The 17,458-nt window shown below is 33.7% G+C and overlaps 2 protein-coding genes across 5 annotated transcripts; both read left to right on the top strand.

Annotated features, from left to right (window-relative positions):
• Nucleotides 1-4,725: 4,725 nt before the first annotated feature.
• LOC105794606 (EH domain-containing protein 1-like) lies at nt 4,726-8,247 on the top strand. 4 transcript variants are annotated; one of them, XM_052628477.1, is made up of 10 exons: nt 4,726-4,836; nt 4,959-5,694; nt 5,783-5,838; nt 5,929-5,971; nt 6,057-6,118; nt 6,329-6,378; nt 6,582-6,710; nt 7,643-7,669; nt 7,803-7,895; nt 8,046-8,247. In XM_052628477.1, the coding sequence occupies exons 3-9, from the start codon at nt 5,812-5,814 to the stop codon at nt 7,870-7,872; spliced, it is 408 nt and encodes a 135-aa protein (XP_052484437.1). In that variant the 5' UTR covers nt 4,726-4,836; nt 4,959-5,694; nt 5,783-5,811; the 3' UTR covers nt 7,873-7,895; nt 8,046-8,247. The 4 variants fall into 4 exon arrangements, with proteins under 4 accessions (XP_052484437.1, XP_052484441.1, XP_052484438.1 ...); XM_052628478.1 differs by having other exon boundaries at nt 4,755-5,293; nt 5,479-5,694; XM_052628480.1 differs by having other exon boundaries at nt 4,755-5,293; nt 5,565-5,694.
• A 4,226-nt stretch (nt 8,248-12,473) lies between these two features.
• Nucleotides 12,474-14,086, top strand: LOC105784843 (uncharacterized). The gene is made up of 4 exons (XM_012610765.1): nt 12,474-12,638; nt 12,722-12,974; nt 13,068-13,536; nt 13,597-14,086. Exons 1-4 carry the CDS (start codon nt 12,474-12,476, stop codon nt 14,084-14,086), a joined length of 1,377 nt encoding a protein of 458 aa, XP_012466219.1.
• The last annotated feature ends 3,372 nt before the right edge of the window (nt 14,087-17,458 follow it).

Raw genomic sequence — 17,458 nt, forward strand, 5'->3', positions numbered from 1 at the left:
CTTTCAACACTCCTCCTTGATCTCCCTATGTTAACTCCGCTTCTTACCATTTACACATATAAGTCATCATATTTATCTTCATATTTTCATTTAATGAATCATATAGCTCTTTTGAGCATGGCAACCCAATCACATTAACTAATGCACATACAAGCAAAATTTCCAATAACTCATGTTTCTCACATTCTTAAGCATACGTGACATTTCTAAAATATATTAACGCACACGTTAAACAAGAAAGTATAGTAAGTTCCGTGATAACTTACACTCAAGCAATAAAATGGAATGAGGACTCTTTCTATGGCTTTCACTCCACAACCTTTTCTTTTCCCTTACCAGAACATCCTCTAGCAAGCCCTTTCTCTTCACCAACCATACAAAAAAGGTAAGATTTAATATCTTAGCAACAAAATAAAAGCTTACAAATACAAAATGAGATAAAGAGATGTTGGAATATTAAGAGCTCTTACCAAAAACCACACTTTCTCACTCTAGGACCAACTTCTCACAGTGTGGCACATAATTGTTTTTTAATATAAAATTTGGTTTTTAATGGTCAAATTATTATCTCATCACCACACACATGCATAAACACTAATTTTTAAACATAAATGTGTAAAAATGGCTTTGGTGGAAAAAATTACTATTTTACCCTTAACTCGTATTTATACCTGATCGGGATAAAAACTATAAAAATAACTTAAAATGTCGACAGATGACCTTCCAAAAGTTCAAATGAAAATAAATTTAAAAAAATAAAATTTTCATATCAAATTGCGAGTAGAATTCTTAGAAAATCATTGTACGGTTAAAATTTTTATCTATTATTGGTGTAAACATATAAATTAAATCTAACCTTAATTTTAAAAATACTTTTAAGTTAATCTCTAATGTATTTACATGAATTTTCAAGATGGAGTTACTATTTTACCTTTATTCAAACTTTAAGTGTGTTAAATAAATTATTGAAAATTTTTATTCGTAATATTTAATATATTTTTTAATATTATACAAATTCTCAAATTATATTTTGAAAATATTTTCTTATAACATTACATATGTCTTATTTATATTTAAGGTTAACTTATGCTATTAGTCTTATACTTTACAAAATTATAGATTTAACCCTTATACTTTGATTTGGTCATTTTAATCTTTGTACTTTTCAAATTTGGAAATTCCAGTTCTCAACCAATGATAACTGTTAAATTAATTAGGTTAAGCTCTTCTATTTCCAAAATCGATCGTCAAACATATTAAAATATATGTAATGTTATTTCAACATATTAGTCCCTAAAATCTAATTAATAGGTTGACCATTGTCATTTGCATCAAGATTGATATTTCAAAATTTGAAAAGTATAGGGACTTAGAACGATTCAATTGGAGAATATAGATCAAATCTATAATTGTATCGCATAATTGAGTTTAACCAAACATATTTAAATGTTACTGTTTGGGTTAAAATTTTGAAAAGTATAATGACTAAAATTTACTGGATTGAAAAGTATATGGCCTAAAATTAATTATATTAAACTATAATGATGTATCGTACAATCAACCCTTTAATATATCAAAGTATGTTAGATTTATGATTTTGGGCCGTAAACTAGGCCCACTACATAAAAAGGGCCAATAAATTATTATCAGGTGGATGCGTGATAGTTTAACGGACATTTTAAAATTCGTTTTTCTTTTTAAATCAAAAAGTGTTGGATGGGAAGAGCAAAAATAGTGTTTGAAAATAAATAAAATTAGTTTAAAGTGGATTCAATTTTGGTTTCAGTATTGAGAGTCTAAATCTGGTTTGACTTGCTAAGCACAAAAAATTGGTTTTACTCATATTTTTTATAATTAATTTATATTTCTAAAATATCTCACAAGTTTTTTTTTTTCATAAATTTGAATTTTTTATATTTTTACTTTCAGTAATTTAGTTTATTTATTTTTAAATTTCAAAGTTCAGGTCTAATTGTTAACACTGTTAAAATTATTTTATTAAATTCAAGTTTGTTACAACGTCATTTTTTAGTTACATTGCTACAAAATGAGTATTTTTATTTCAAATCTCACACCTACAAATCTAATAACATTAGCAATTGGACTTGAAAATTAAAATTTGTAAAATAGAGAGACTAAATTCCTAAAAGTAAAAGTACATAGATTAAATTTCAAAATTATGAATGTTGAGAATTGACTCGGTTAAGCAACTGACAAGTAAAAATAGCAAAAGAAATTGAGAAATTGAACACACAAATATAACGTGAAAAAACCACTACACCAAAATAGGCTTTTAGCGGCGTTTTTAGTGGCATTTGGATAAAAAACGCCGCTAAAAATCAAGCATTAGCGGCACTTTTAAAAAGATGCCACTAAAGATAGAGTATTAGCGGCGCTTTTTAAAAAAAGCCGCTAAAAATGAGCATTAGCAGCGTTTTCCAAAAAGTGCCACTAATGCTCAGGGCTTTAGCGGCGTTTTTAAAGAAGCGCCGCTAATGCTCAGGGCTTTAGCGGCGTTTTTGAAGAAGCGCCGCTAATGCTCAGATTTATCATATTAAATAATTTTTTGAGTTTTTTTAAAGTTTTTTGGGTACATTACTAAGTGTTTTTTAATTTACATATTAAATAATTTTTTATATAATTGTAAAAGAGATTTATCACTATAGTTTAAGGTTTTTGGTTTAGGGTATATGGATTAGAGTTTAAGGTACAGGGGTTACTATTTTAAGATTTTTGCAGATTTTTGTTAGTGGTTTGGATCATAGTGTTTCTGGATATTTTGTTGGTGGTGGTTAGAGATTTTTGTTGCTTGATAGAAATGTATTTAACTCTGGACATTTTGTTTGTTGAAAAACGCTGCAAAAAATATTTTATTTGTTTTAACTAGTTCATTTATGTTAATTAAAATACAATTTAATTTTAATTGAATATTTAAATTCTCCGGAAAAAATAATGACACGTGAAAAAAATTAAAAGTAAAAATATAGAAAAATATTTGTTAAAAATGAAAAAATTAAAATACTATTATTTAAAATAATTTTAAAGTTTTTGAGTACATGATGATTATTTTAATTTAGATATTAAATAATTTCTTATATAATCATAAAAGAAATAGTATTAATTTTAAAATATTGAATTAATTATCATTATAGTTTAGGGTTTAAGATTTAGGAGTTACTATTCTAAGGTAATTTAGGGATTATGTGTTTAGGGATTATGGATTATGGATTATGTGGTTTAAGGGTTGGGGTTTAAGGATTGGAAAGAAAATACATTTTGTAATATTTATTTGCATTAGATCTTATAAGCAAGGTTGAGAAGTGTCCTGTAGGAGTATAGTAAAATATTTTATAAAAAATATATGTCCATTTTTAATGTTACTTGTGGAATAAAAAGATAATCTATTAGTGTACCAAACACTCACTTATTTTTTAATTTTTAAAAACAAAAAATAATATTTCTAAGAATGTCATTAGGTTAAATTTAAGGTCAAAACAAGAGCGGTGATACAAGGTCTTCAAATAGTATGGGAGAACGAATATAGAAAGCTTGTGTGCTTCTAGTAGAATCCATTTTAACCGATTTAACGACCAATAGCAAATTGGGCGAGTTATGCTTAATACTTAGTTTGCTCAAGCGAGGCTGAAAAGTAAGATTTCATCACGTTTCGAGATATCAAAATAAAATTGTCGATCATATGGCCAAAATAGCTTCAAGTGGATTGGGTAACATACAACTATTTGGAGAGCCTCCAGATTCAGTATGAAATAGACTGATAGTTGAGCGTAATATTGTTTCTTTACGTTGCTAGTACTTTAAAAATGTAATCAATTTGTACTGTAGTAATTGCATTAAATGATTTTAAGGTTTAGGGATTATGTGTTTAAGGATTATGGATTATGGTTTATGGTTTAAGGGTTGGGGTTTAAGGTTTAGGGGTTAGGGGTTAGAGGTTAGGGGTTATGGGGTTTAAGGTTTGTAAAGCTAGAAAGGTATTATATGGAGTTCAATAATCGCGCTCGGTGTCGAATTGGCTGTTGAAATGTTAATACTGTAAGTTGAACGCTTTAAAGTCACATTATGTGTGTGTGCCTTTATATATCATGATCTATATCTAACAGATTGGGAAGGGAAGGTAAGTGAGTCAAATTTAAATATTAGATTTAAAACAATTGATAAATAAATAAATTAATGTATCAGATTGATATGGATAGGAATTGAATAATATAAAATCATGATTAACGTCTCAATCTTTAATAGAAATTTGATATGTGAGAGATTAATTGTTTACATTGCATAATTCTAACTTAATAATTAATTACTGACCATTTAATTATTTTTCTTCTTAAAATATATGATATTTATTTTGAGAGTACTTAATTTTTTAAAAAAATTCAATTTATAAAAAAATAATAAATGTTTTATAAAATCACTTAACTAATAATTTTTAACAGATTTAAAACGAAATTATTTTTTGCGGCGTTTTATGAAAACGCCACAAAAATAACAATAGCGGCGTTTTATAAAAAGCATACAAAATTTTTTTACTTTAAAATAATTTTTAGCAGACAAAATAAAAAATATTTAGCATAACAAAACGGCATCGTTTTGTACAAAATAAAATGATTTTTTTGCAGCGTTTTTCAAAAATACCGCAAAAAGTAAACAATAGTGGCGTTTTTTTATAAAACGCCACAAAAAATATTCAAATTCCCGCCCACTCCCAAAAAAAAAAGATTTTTGGTTACCCGCTCCTTACTCCCTCTTCTTCTCATGTACTTAATTCTTTTTCCCTTTTAATCTCAAAATTCCATGAGTTCCTTTGCCCAACATCTCGTAATACCGTTCAAATCCCTAAACCTTTTCTTTTTTTCTCCATGATTTTTTATATATATATATACATATATGCATATAAAAAATGATTCATTGATTTGGGGTTTTGTTTCTCTCTCAATCAGGACAAAAGGGTTTTCCGATCTATAGCAAAAGACCACAGGGATTGATCTATGGAATTCCTTTTTTAGCAGTGTATTTTCTTTTTCCTTTTTCAGTTTTGTTCGATTTTTTTCACTTATTTTCTTTCTCTCTCCACTGTTTCGAAGCCAGCTTCTCTTTTGTCGAAGCCATAGGAGCTTGGTAATTGTTGATTCAGCTTCGTTTGAATCGATTGATCAGCAATGTAACGGTGGATTTCTCTCGGTTGTCTCGTTTAAAAGAGCTTGGTTTGGGTTCTAACAAGTTAAATGGTGAAATCCCAGAAGAAATCGCCTTTTAGATGGAAATCGCCTTACAGGTAACATACCAGATTCATTTTCAAACATGTCTAATTTGAAGTACTTGAATTTATCTAGAAATAATCTTGAAGGTGAGATTCTAAGTGGATTAGGTTCTTTATTCAATGATAGTTCTGTATTTTCAATGAATGAAAATTTATGTGGTAAGCCATTGAATAATGACTGTAAAAATGTGAGAAAAAAGAAACAGAGGAAGCTGATTTTGTTGATTGCTATGATCGTTGGTGGTATTGGGCTATTTGTCGTGTTTTGTTGCGATTACATTTACAGTCTTCTACGGTGGTGGAAGAGGTGGATGACCGGAGAGAATAAGCGGAGTACGGCTAGTGCTAGTTCAGGAGCAGATCAAAGTCGTGGAAGTTCAACTTCTTTTCGTTGAAGTTCAACTTCGCTGATTCAGGTACGATTTTAGCTTTACTTTTTGTTCAAATTTTCGTTTTACAATTTTTTAATGTTTTCTAATGTTAAGGTATGCTGATATATTGCAGTAAACTTTGAGAATATTAGACCTCCTGTAATGGAAGGCTTAGATACATTAATCATGGTATGTGGCTTCTTACTTTTACCTTCTTAAACTCTATGTTCCATATGCTTAGCGTCTGGAATTTCTTATCATTTTACTTGATTTATTCAGAGAAAGAAACAATCTTCAAAGTCCAGTAGCCTTGAAAGCAATGGTATGACTTTCTTGTTGTAACCTTTGATGATTAGTTTACTCCGATTTCACTATCATATGTTATTTTTACAAGTTGGGGCTTGCAGGTAGTTCTTCAAATCAAACATCAAGTGCATCTCAATGGTTTTCTTCAAAATCATCAAAGAAGGTTTGTTTTGTCATTTTATAGTTGATCTTCCTTTGCTGCTGATGCTCTTGTTACTACCATTTTAGTCAAACAACCTTCATTAAACATTTGCTTAAGACTAGTTATCTAGGCAAGTGATCCTCTCCCTCTCACTCTCACTCTCACTCAGACAAATCACTAATTTAGAAGCCCCCTTCTTTTTCATTCATATATTTTTGTTATCATTTTCAGGAGCTCACATTGGACCTGAACCAACGACCAACAGATTTGTTGTTGTTATGGTAATTCAGAATTGTTGTTTTGCAGATCTAGCTTGGAGAGTTTCCATTACTTGGTGGTTTTAAAATCAATTATGGAAATTGAATCTTAATTTTCTGTATACTGTCTATACTGCTTTGTTTGTTATCATTTGATGTTTGTTGTAATTGTGGAATTTTGTTTTGATCTCGTGTGTTATGCACATACTCTCTTTCCCTTTATGCAGTCGGGAACTGATGAAAGAAGTGTTCCAAGGAACACTATTGCTGTCCAGGCAGACATGCCATTCAGTGGCCTCACTACTTTCGGAACTGCATTTTTGTCAAAGTTTGAGTGTTCTCAAATGCCACATCCAGTTAGTTAATTGTTCAATTCTAGTTTGCTGCGATAGTTAATTTTTCTGCTTATATAGAATTTAAAACCTTCTTTTCCTTTGAATTTTCGATCCCTTCAGAGTTCTGAAAAATATTCAGGTACTTCGGTATTTTTCAATTTAGCATTTTATTTCCTCCAATGTTTGAATTTAGTTCCAATTTATCGTCATTTATTTGCTGAATTAACTTGTAAAATAATTGTTAGCACCTAGGTTTTTTTTATGTAGGGTTGTTTTTAATTTTAGTTGGAGAATATATTGTGGTTTGATTGTTTGTTAGTTTTTATATTCATAGGGTTTTTAATTCGAATTTCTAGCTTAAGTAAGGACCTCATTTCTTCTGCCTCAAATTAATTAAATTTAATGGTTAGTATTTGTAAAATTTAATGTAATGTAAAATTTTTGGCATGTTATTAATTGTAAAATATTTGGTCTTTGGGGTTTTCATTGTTACTGCAATTATATAATTGGTTTCAGCATGTTATCTAATTGGTTTTTCATTGTAAAATTTTGACATATATGTTTCAGCAAGTAAATATTTAGGGATGGGATACTTGTATTTTAAGCCTGAAAAGTCATTAATAAGTTGAATAAATACTGCTTATAATTTTTGTTCAATTTTTTCTTGAATTTTGGTGAACTCTTTTTTTCTTTAAATCACATGATCTCAAATTTCAATTTCTTTTAACGTTTATTGGAAGAATAATGTGGTCTCATTTGATTGTTTCTCCTACCTGGTTCTTGCTTCTACTCGTATTTCTTTTTGGATGAATAAATTTATTTGTTTAATCCTCATCATCCTGTACAATATCATGCTTGCAAGTTTCTGCTTTCCTCCTTATTGCAGATTTACTATCCTGTTATCCCTCTGTTGTTCTTGATGTGGACATTTTGCTGTTTATTCATGCTTACAGGATAGGAGCAAATGGTTTGGAGAACTCGTAAGCACTCCTCTGTCACTCCTAAACCAGTTGTTTAAATTATTTTCATAGCCTACTTTGATTGTTGTTATTTGTGGGAAAATTAGTCTACATTCTTTAAGCTGATCTTAAACTGCTTCCTACATTGTTTCAGCCTTGGGAAGAAAGTTTACGGGATGCACATGAGTTTGGAAAACTTGTTCTGTTTTAGAACTTGGATCTAGCTTACTCTTTAGCAGAAGTGGAGGTAGTATTTATTATGAATCACAATTAGGTTGTGTTTGAAGCATTTTGTATTTACACGCATAAATTTCTGTTTTCTTTCACTTTTCCTCTCCCTACATGTGTGGTTTGTACCTTTTATCTTTCTTATGAATAATGCATGTTTATATTGCAGGATATAGTTTGGAATGCCTTCAATGAAAACTTGCAGAGCAAAGATGGTGCAGCAGACTGCATTTTATTTTTTACTACCTTGCAATGTGTATAGTCATAGGCAAGTTCAACTAGTTAGTGTGTTTCTCATATGTATTATTTATTTTAGTTTTGATTCTAAATTTTTAATTTTAATTTAATATTTACGACAACTTCAGTTCTAACTTTTGGATTTTAATTGTGTTATTAATTTATTATTTTAAATTCTAAAACTAAATTCATTAATTTTTAAATTTAGTTTTAAAGTTAAAATTTTCATAGAAAATTTAATTTAAATAATATTTTTTATTTATCCTTAAAAGTATATTTAAAGTTCAAATTTAAAAAACATAATATAATATTTATCATAAAAATAAATATTATTTGATTAAAATAAATATTTTTAAAGATTATGTTTTTAGCGGCGTTTTTACTAGAAGCGCCACTAAAGGTTTGTTCTTTAGCGGCGTTTGTGATAAAAGTGCTGCTAAAGGTCATGGTCTATAGCGGCGTTTGTGATAAAAGCGCAGCTAAAGGTCTTGGTCTTTAGTGGCGTTTGTGGAAGAAGTGCCGCTAAAGACCAAGACCTTTAGCAGCGTTTGTGGGAAAAGCGCCGCTAAAGGTCTTGGTCTTTAGCGGCGTTTGTGGGGAAAGCGCCGCTAAAGGTCTTGTTCTTTAGCGGCGTTTGTTTCTAAAAACGCCGCTAAAGTTAGCGACGCTTTCTTTAGAGGCGTTTTTTCCGGCGCTTCTCAAAGCACCGCAAATACTTTTAGCGGCGCTAAAAAGCGCAGCTAAAGGCCTAAAAAAGCGCTGCTAAAAGCCTGTTTTGGTGTAGTGAACCCCTCTAAAGAAGATAAAAATCATGGGCAAAGATAATTTTCCTATAATGGCAAAAGAACGAAGAATACAAAAGATGAAGATAAAAACTAAACCCCGAAATTCGAAAACAAAGAACCCTCAAGACGTAAACACAAAATTCTCCAAAAGTGTTATGAGTTCAAATATTTAATAGATGTATTTTCTAATGTTGCAAAAGAACGTATCTATAGGCTAAATTTGTAGGTCAAATAATAATAAAATAATTTAGGCTAATCAGAGTTCGACTGAAACAAATAAATAGAGTTTAACTGGAATATTACCTTTCAAAATTAACTAAAATATGAGTCATATTCAACAATAAAGAATACAAAAACTTATAAAATATTTCAACCTCTTTTTATTAATATCATAATTAACTTCTCATTATTTTATGACATCATTATAAGAGGCCCAATTTGCCCTGGCCCCAAGACCAAAATAAAATAAAACCAAATAAAAATTAAAAGTCCATTTTAAGGTCCATTTACATCCAGTTTAAAAAAAACCCAATTATGATGGCCCAAATCCCTAGCCCGTTTACAGAAACCCGGCCCAGTTACATCACAACAGCAAACCCTAGCAGATAGGGCCCTTAGCGCCGCAGCAGATGCCCCGTCGTTTCCCCGCGCGTGCCAAGCATCACTCCCTCGCACATGCGCCATCGCCTCTGTACCTCCACGTTCGCACACCTGCTCTTCGTACCTGCAAGAGACGCAAAAACAAGCAGAAAATAGACACAGAACAAAACGAAAAGGGGCGCAGAGAAAAAAGAGGGCAGAACGAAGGCAATTGGTGGATTTTTTATTTTTTATTTTCTTTTCTTTTTGTAAATAGATAATATAAAAAGACCAAAGAACATTCTAAAGAGGGAATGAATACAAAAAAAAGAGGGCAAAAGGACTGAGTTTTTTGAAGGTGATTTCCGTTTTCAAAGTTTTTCTCTTTTCTATCATTCTGTTTTTATTTCTTTTTTTATATACTTAAAATAAAAAGAGAAAGAGGAGAAGAATCTTACCTTCGCAAAGATGCACCGACGAAGCCAGGCTTACTTCGTTTAGATCGAAGTCGGAGGGGGTCTCGTGTTCGGAGGCGGCAGAAGGGACAGATTCAACTTCTTAGATCTGTTTGAAGTGGCTAGGAGGCTAATGTTTTAGGGTTTTTTTTAAAGCCATTTTTATATCAGTCGAAACGACACCGTTTAGAGCCAGAACAGTGGCACCAAAATGGTGCCGTATTGATCGTTGCCCAGTAGCCCGCGTGCGACCCGACCCGATCCATGGGGATCTGCGCGTTATTCGTTAAATGGCATATTTGCGCAACTGGTCCCTTTATTATTATAGCCTGTTTAAATAGATTTTTTTTCCTTTAATTTTTGCCCCGCACTTTATTATTTTTTTAATTAAGCCCGCATAAAATGCTGCGTTTTGGAAGGGAGGGAATATTTTCCCAATCGGACCTCCAAGTAATTCGCGCATTATATTTGACCCCTTTACTTTACTCAATTCTCTTTTTTCTTTCAATTTTGTTTTTTATTTAATTTAATAAATTTGTTATTTGTTTTTTGAATAAATTTATTAACTAATTACCATTATTATCATTGTTATTATCACTAACGTCATCATCATTCTAGTTTATATATTTATCCATGTATTTATATGTACATGCATTATTTTATTATACAATATTATTTTAAGTTTTAACATTCATATATGATACTATTTTATACAAAGATACAATTTATATTAAACCATGTTTCTATTATATATATATAATATATTGTTGATTTTATGTCATATCTTTTATTTATTTATACATATATATAATTTATTTATTTATTTAAAAGGGACAAAAATTACTTTAATATATATCCATATGTCATTTGTATATACCATTTGTTTGATTTTCATTTTATACCACACGTACTTTAAGATTCATTTACATATTACTTGCTTTTATTGATTTTTTATACTTCAAATTTTTGTGTCCTTTATCTAAATTCTTTTATTCACACAATTTTCAATTCCTTTCTCTGCTATGTTTGTATTAATTTACATGATGTTTTGTTCGAGATTAATTTCCCAATTCATTTAGCTTTTAATTGTTAATATTAGTATGGATACATTATATGAGACTATTGCTTGTGTATGTATGTGTATTGCGTTGCTCATTTGTATTTAGGGGTCATTTGTGTACATTAGTGTACACTTTGACTTACGAATTATCACTTCGCATTATACGTTATTATCCTATCGCGCTTTATTCACGAAAAAAAGTTATGTTTAATATCATTTAAACATCAAAATCATTTCATTCAAAAGTTTTCGAGATAATGCAATGTTCGATATTTAGAATCCTCGGGGTAGTTGAGCCCTAACGTATTGGGTTCAAATTTTCCTCGTTAAATCTAAATAATCGAAATTTTCTTTAATCAAAATACATAAATCAAAACTCATTCTCGGGAATTCGATATGTCGTGCCCTAACGTATTGAGTTTCGATTTTTCATCTAACTTAAAGCAATTGAATGTCCTTTTTTAAACTTCACTACACAATTTTTGAAAATCAAAAGGTAAACTTATTCTCGAGGACTAAAAATGTCGTACCCTAATGTATTGGGTGTCATTTTATTACTCTGAGATAAGGAGGTCTTTAGTATCCGCATCAATTTATCTACGCGCCTTTTATAACAGTAACATTAATAAAAAAGAGGAAGATCGTATTTTAAAATCTTTTCAAAATCTCGACATTAAGACATTAAACAATCAATTCGGTACCAATTTTGGGCGCACGAGGGTGCTAACCCTTCCTCGTGCGTAATCGACTCCCGAACCTGTTTTCTCAAATTCGCAGACCTAAAGTTATTTCCAAGGTGATCCGATCACACCTCAATAAAAGATCGGTGGCGAATCTCGATTTTCTTTTTTTTAAAAGTCGACAACCAAAACTTTCTTTTCTTAATATAAAAAAAATGGTTTCGACAGCTTGGCGACTCCACTGGGGACACCAAGAGGGTCAAGCCGTAAAATTGATTGTTTTTGTCTTATTGTCGAAAACTGTAAAATTTGATTTGTATAATTACTATCTTATACTTTGGCATCATATTGCATAAGGCTATTCTGGTCTTACACCTTTAAGTGGGAGTGAGAAGCTATTCCTTCGTGAGGTTTTCACCTCCGTGCAGGATAATGGATCGCTTCCGGGATTCATTCGCACCTATGTCTTTGTGAGATTTTCATCTCCGTGTAGCCATAGGGAAATGTATTCCCCCGAACCGAACTCGGCCTGCATGAGCCTATAATGGGTGAGGATCGAGGAATCTGCTGGTTTGGGTACCTCGACTTTAGAACCAAGCTGCATATAGAAAAACCTAGGAGCCCATCCTTGATCGTACTGTGGAAACCCTAGCAATTACCCGATGGGTGTTTGATTTTCATTTTACTTACTTAAAGTTGCGTTTCGTTTCATTGCACTAACTTATGTTTTTATGTTTGCTTGTCATTTCATATATAAAAGAGTGTCGATTCAAGTTCAATTACTAAGTTAGAAAGCTTGGCATGGAGAACAAATTTCTTGACAAAGTAGAGGACAATGCTGCTGTCCGTGTATGGTCAGAGAAAACACAATCGGAGAAAGGAGATAGTCTAGCCAAGGGGTATACGTCAGAGTTATGGGACTACACCCGTATCAGTGTGACGCAAAACAACCTTCAGGATTTAAAGGTAATATGAGACCATTGGAATGACGAAACTAAGAATTGTTTAACGCAAGTTATGGAGATTTACCGTATCTACTCGACATTAAGGTAGACGTGCATTTGTTCCGGGCCATCGCTCAGTTTTGGAACCCCGCGTATGATTGCTTTACCTTTGGAGGGGCTGATTTGGTGCCCACTATAGAAGAGTATATAGCTTTGCTACGTTGTCCAAAGATCCAAGTTGATAAAATCTACTCTAGGGCCGTTAATGTTCCGACCTTTATAAAGAAGTTAATGAACATCACCGGAATGAGCAAGCAATGGGTCACAGCACGGATCAAGCAGAAGGGGGAAAGCAAATGTATCCCTTAGAAGAGCCTGCAGGAGTTAATTTTGGGACACCCTAATACGAGGAAAAGGGTTGATACTTTTTCTCTGAGCATTTATGGGCTAGTAATTTTCCCTAAGGCACTAGGGCACGTAGATGAAGCAACCTCCGATCTCTTTGACCGACTTGATAAGAGAGTTACGCCCGTTCCGGCAATTTTGGCAGAAACCTTCAGGTCATTAAATGCGTGTCAAAAGGCAGGGGAAGGCAGATTCATTGGGTGTGTGCAACTTCTACTGGCATGGTTCCACAGTCATTTTTGGAAAATTGATAAGGTTTCGTATCGAGTTTTTTCTGAATATTATTCACCATCAAAGGAGATAGCAGCTACACCAAGAAGAGATGACATTTCGGAGGAGAAATGGCTGCTCATTCTTCAAAATCTCCGTGAGGAGGACGTCGAGTGGAGAGCCCCATGGTTGTTTTCGGATGAAATCTTGTACCGATGTGGTAACTTTGATTGGGTCCCGTTACTTGGAATCTGGGGAGTGGTTGGTTATGCTTTATTGTTGGTGCTGAGACAGTACAGGTCAAGGTAGTTTATACCTACAACCCAAGGCTTAGCTGAGTTCGAATTCTCATATAAAGACAATAGATATAAAAAGAAGATTCGAGAGATAACCAGGGCATGGGACCAAACCCGGCGGATGAAGAGATTAGCCGTAGGCCCGACCACGCCTCTTGAATATAATGAATGGTGGGTCAGAAGGATCAATGATGACATACCAAGGTCAAGTCAAGGAGATAGTCAATCGATAGAGGAACATTTGCGGGTTATTCCCTCCGAATTGGAAATTGTGAAACGAGATTTTGAAAAGAGGAATGCAGAGCTCGAAAAGAAGATTGAGCAGTTGGAGGAAAAAAAGATGCACTTGGGATTAGATGTGGACATTCAAAAGCTAGAGACTGAAAAATTAAGAAAGGGTAAGAACACGGCTGAGGAAGAACTGGACAGTTTGAAGACGGACTATAAAAAGTTGAGGTTGTCAATAAGAACTGTTGGGTTAGGGAAAACTTCTGAACAATGGCGTCAAGAGATTCGGGAAGAAAAGGTCAAGGCTGATGGATGGGAAAAGAAATTTTGAGAGATTCAAACGTGAAACGGGGCTTTAGAAAGGAGTTTATCAGAAAACTGAGAGGAAAAATACGAGCTAAAAGACAGGGTGACTGAGTTGGAGAGATCTCTTCATCAGTATCAAAGTCAAAATTTGGCAATAGAGTTAAGGGCGAGCTTGAGCAAGATCGAAGAAATGAAAGGAAGAATAGAAGAATTGGAATCGACATTGCGAAGTTGTGAGATCCGGACTGAGTACTTGGAAACCAATGAAAGTCGTCAGAATGAGCAACTTTACCATCTTCAGAATCAGGTTGAAAATAAAGATCGTATCATGGGAGAAGCCGTGGTTCAGATCTGGGAGGTAGCTGATCACCTGCAAACTTTGACGGTACAGGCCGATGCACTGAGTGTAAAGTATGAGCTGGAATCAACTCGAGGACAGGAATTAGCTTTATTACTTATGAAAATTAGAGTTCTGAGCATTAGGGCAAGAGCGTATATGTAACCTCTTTTATGTAAAGAATTTTGTTTTCTAGTGAAAGTTTTCTAAATGAAATTGAATCAGAATCGACGCCTCTTTGCATTCATGCATCGCATTACATTGCATTATATGCATTAAGGTCCATTAAAAGAACCTAATTGATTAATCATTACAGTTAATTTGGAAACCAACAAAAACTCGTCAACCAAACACCGCTACGGTACCCGTGCAAAATCAAAAATTATAGATCAACGATTGGAAAAGTTGGAGCGACTTCAAAAGGAAATGCAAGATCAGTTACAGTTTCAAATGAAGGAACAATTGGAAAAAATTCAACATGACGTGACAGAAAAGATACTGGAGTCTCAAAAAGATATGATGACTGAGCTAACACAATTATTAAAAGGATTAAATAAGGGGAAAGGCCCTATGATCAATGATGAAGAAGAAGACAAGACTGGACCCACCTATCCTCTAGGGTTTACACCCCCGCATGTGCAGGTTCAAACTGAGGTGCTGCCGCATAGATCCTCTGTTTCAATAAAGCCTCAACGGTTTTAGGCTGATACTCTAATACCGATGAACTTCCAAGCTGGATCAGGTTCTAACCTTGGTGAAAACCCAGTTAATCTTGCTGTCCCAGACTTCGATGAAGTAGGTGAGAAGGATAATGAGAAAGAAGAATTACCAAAACAGTTTGAGGAGAAATGGAAATGGATTGAAGAGAAGTTTAAGGCGATAGAAAACACTGAAAGTTATCATGGAATAGATGCAAAGGATCTGAGTCTGGTCCCGGACTTGATGCTTCATTACAAATTTAAGATGCCGGAATTCGAGAAATATAGTGGGACCAGTTGCCCTGAAGCCCATATCACTATGTTCTGTAGGAGAATGACGGGGTATATTAATAATGATCAATTATTAATACATTGCTTCCAGGAAAGTCTTACAGGAGCGGCGTCTAAATGGTATAACCAGTTAAGCCGGGCCAAAATCAGCACTTGGAGGGATCTAGCGCAGGCTTTTTTGAGACAGTATAGTCATATATCTGAAATAATGCCTGACAGAATTACTTTGCAGAACTTGGAGAAGAAATCAAACGAAAGTTTTAGACAGTATGCACAGAGGTGGAGGGAAATTGCAGTTCAAGTTCAGCTACCACTCTTGGAAAAAGAAATGACGATGCTTTTCATCAACACATTGAAGGCGCCGTTTATCACGCACATGTTAGGAAGTGCCTCAAAGAGTTTCGCGGATATAATCATGAATGGTGAAATGATTGAACATGCCATTAAAAGTGGAAAAATAGATGGTGGAGAGAATAACCGAAGGTCAGTTTCAAAGAAAAGAGAAGGTAAAGTAAACAATGTGAACGCATTTAGTAAATCGATTACCGTGAATAAACCAGGGAAGATGGTTGCTAATCAGCAAAGTTCATCGAAACCAGAATCAGGAACGAGGTAAAATGCTGAGAAGCCTCAGTTCATTCCCATTTCAATGACATATAAAGAGCTGTATCAGAAGTTATTTAATGCACATGTTGTTGCTCCTCGTTACCTGAGTCCTCTACAACCTCCGTATCCGAAATGGTATGACACGAACGCTCAATGTGACTACCATGCGGGAATTTCAGGACACTCAATAGAAAATTGTACCGCTTTCAAGAAGGTTGTAGAAGGACTTATAAAATTGGGCTTTGTCAAATTCGATGACTCACCCAGCACCGAGGGTCCATTGCCTAATCATGATGATAAAGGAGTGAATATGTTGAGTGACGGTACGGAAGAGGTAGTTAAGACTGACGTCACTGAAGTAAGAACTCCATTGAAACGGGTATGGAAAGAAATGGCAAAAAGAGGGCTAGTTATTTCAGATTTGGAGGAAGGGTATGAGATGGGAAATTATTGTGAATTTGACCGTAAAACAGGGCATGAAATACAAGAATGTGAAAGATTCAGGGCTTTGGTTCAAAGCATGATAGATAACAAGGAGATCAGGTTCTATGAGAATGCGGAAGGAAAAAGGAACATATGTGCGACGGAGTCAGGAACGGGGTCCCCGAAGATAAACTATCCTGTAGTTATCATCTCACGCCCTAAGAGTAATGAGGCTAGGGCTCAGGTAACACCCAAAATTGTAATTACAAAACTGTCAAGTTTCACATACAAGGATGACAGAATGGTCACATGGAATTACAGATGCAATGTGACAATCTCAGGAAAGGAAGTTCAGGGCAATATGGTAAAAGAATACCAGGAAAATGGTTCCTATACACGAAGTGGGAAACGTTATGACACTCGAGTAGAATTGCTAAGAGAAAAGACTCCGACGGTGGAACAAAAGAAAGGGAAGGCGGGGGAATCTGAGCCATTGGTGAATGAACCAATAAAAGAAGAAGAAGCAAAAGAGTTTTTGAAGTTTTTGAAACATAGTGAATACAGTGTTGTGGAGCAACTACACAAACAACCGGCCCGTATTTCTGTATTAGCTTTGCTCCTAAGCTCAGAAATACATCAAAATGCACTGATGAAAGTACTAAACGAAACATATGTGGCCGAGGACATCTCAGTCAATAAATTGGATCGCTTGGTCAACAATATAAGCACTGACAATTTTATCTTCTTCAATGATGATGAAATACCGTCTGGAGGTAGGGGTTCTACTAAAGCTCTTCACATTACTACCCTTTGTCAGTGGGACACAATGCCGGGGGTTTTGATTGATAATGGATCCGCATTGAACGTATTGCCTTTATCCACTTTTATTCGATTACCCATGGACAGTTCGCATATGAAACCCTGCCAGAATATAGTAAGGGCATTTGATGGAACAGAAAGAAGAGTTGTAGGAAGAATTGAAATACCGTTAAGAATTGGCCCAATTACTTATGAGGTGGACTTTTTAGTAATGGATATTAAG

This window comes from Gossypium raimondii, chromosome 3 (genome assembly GCF_025698545.1).
Source record: "Gossypium raimondii isolate GPD5lz chromosome 3, ASM2569854v1, whole genome shotgun sequence".
In the NCBI taxonomy this organism is placed as follows: domain Eukaryota; kingdom Viridiplantae; phylum Streptophyta; class Magnoliopsida; order Malvales; family Malvaceae; genus Gossypium; species Gossypium raimondii.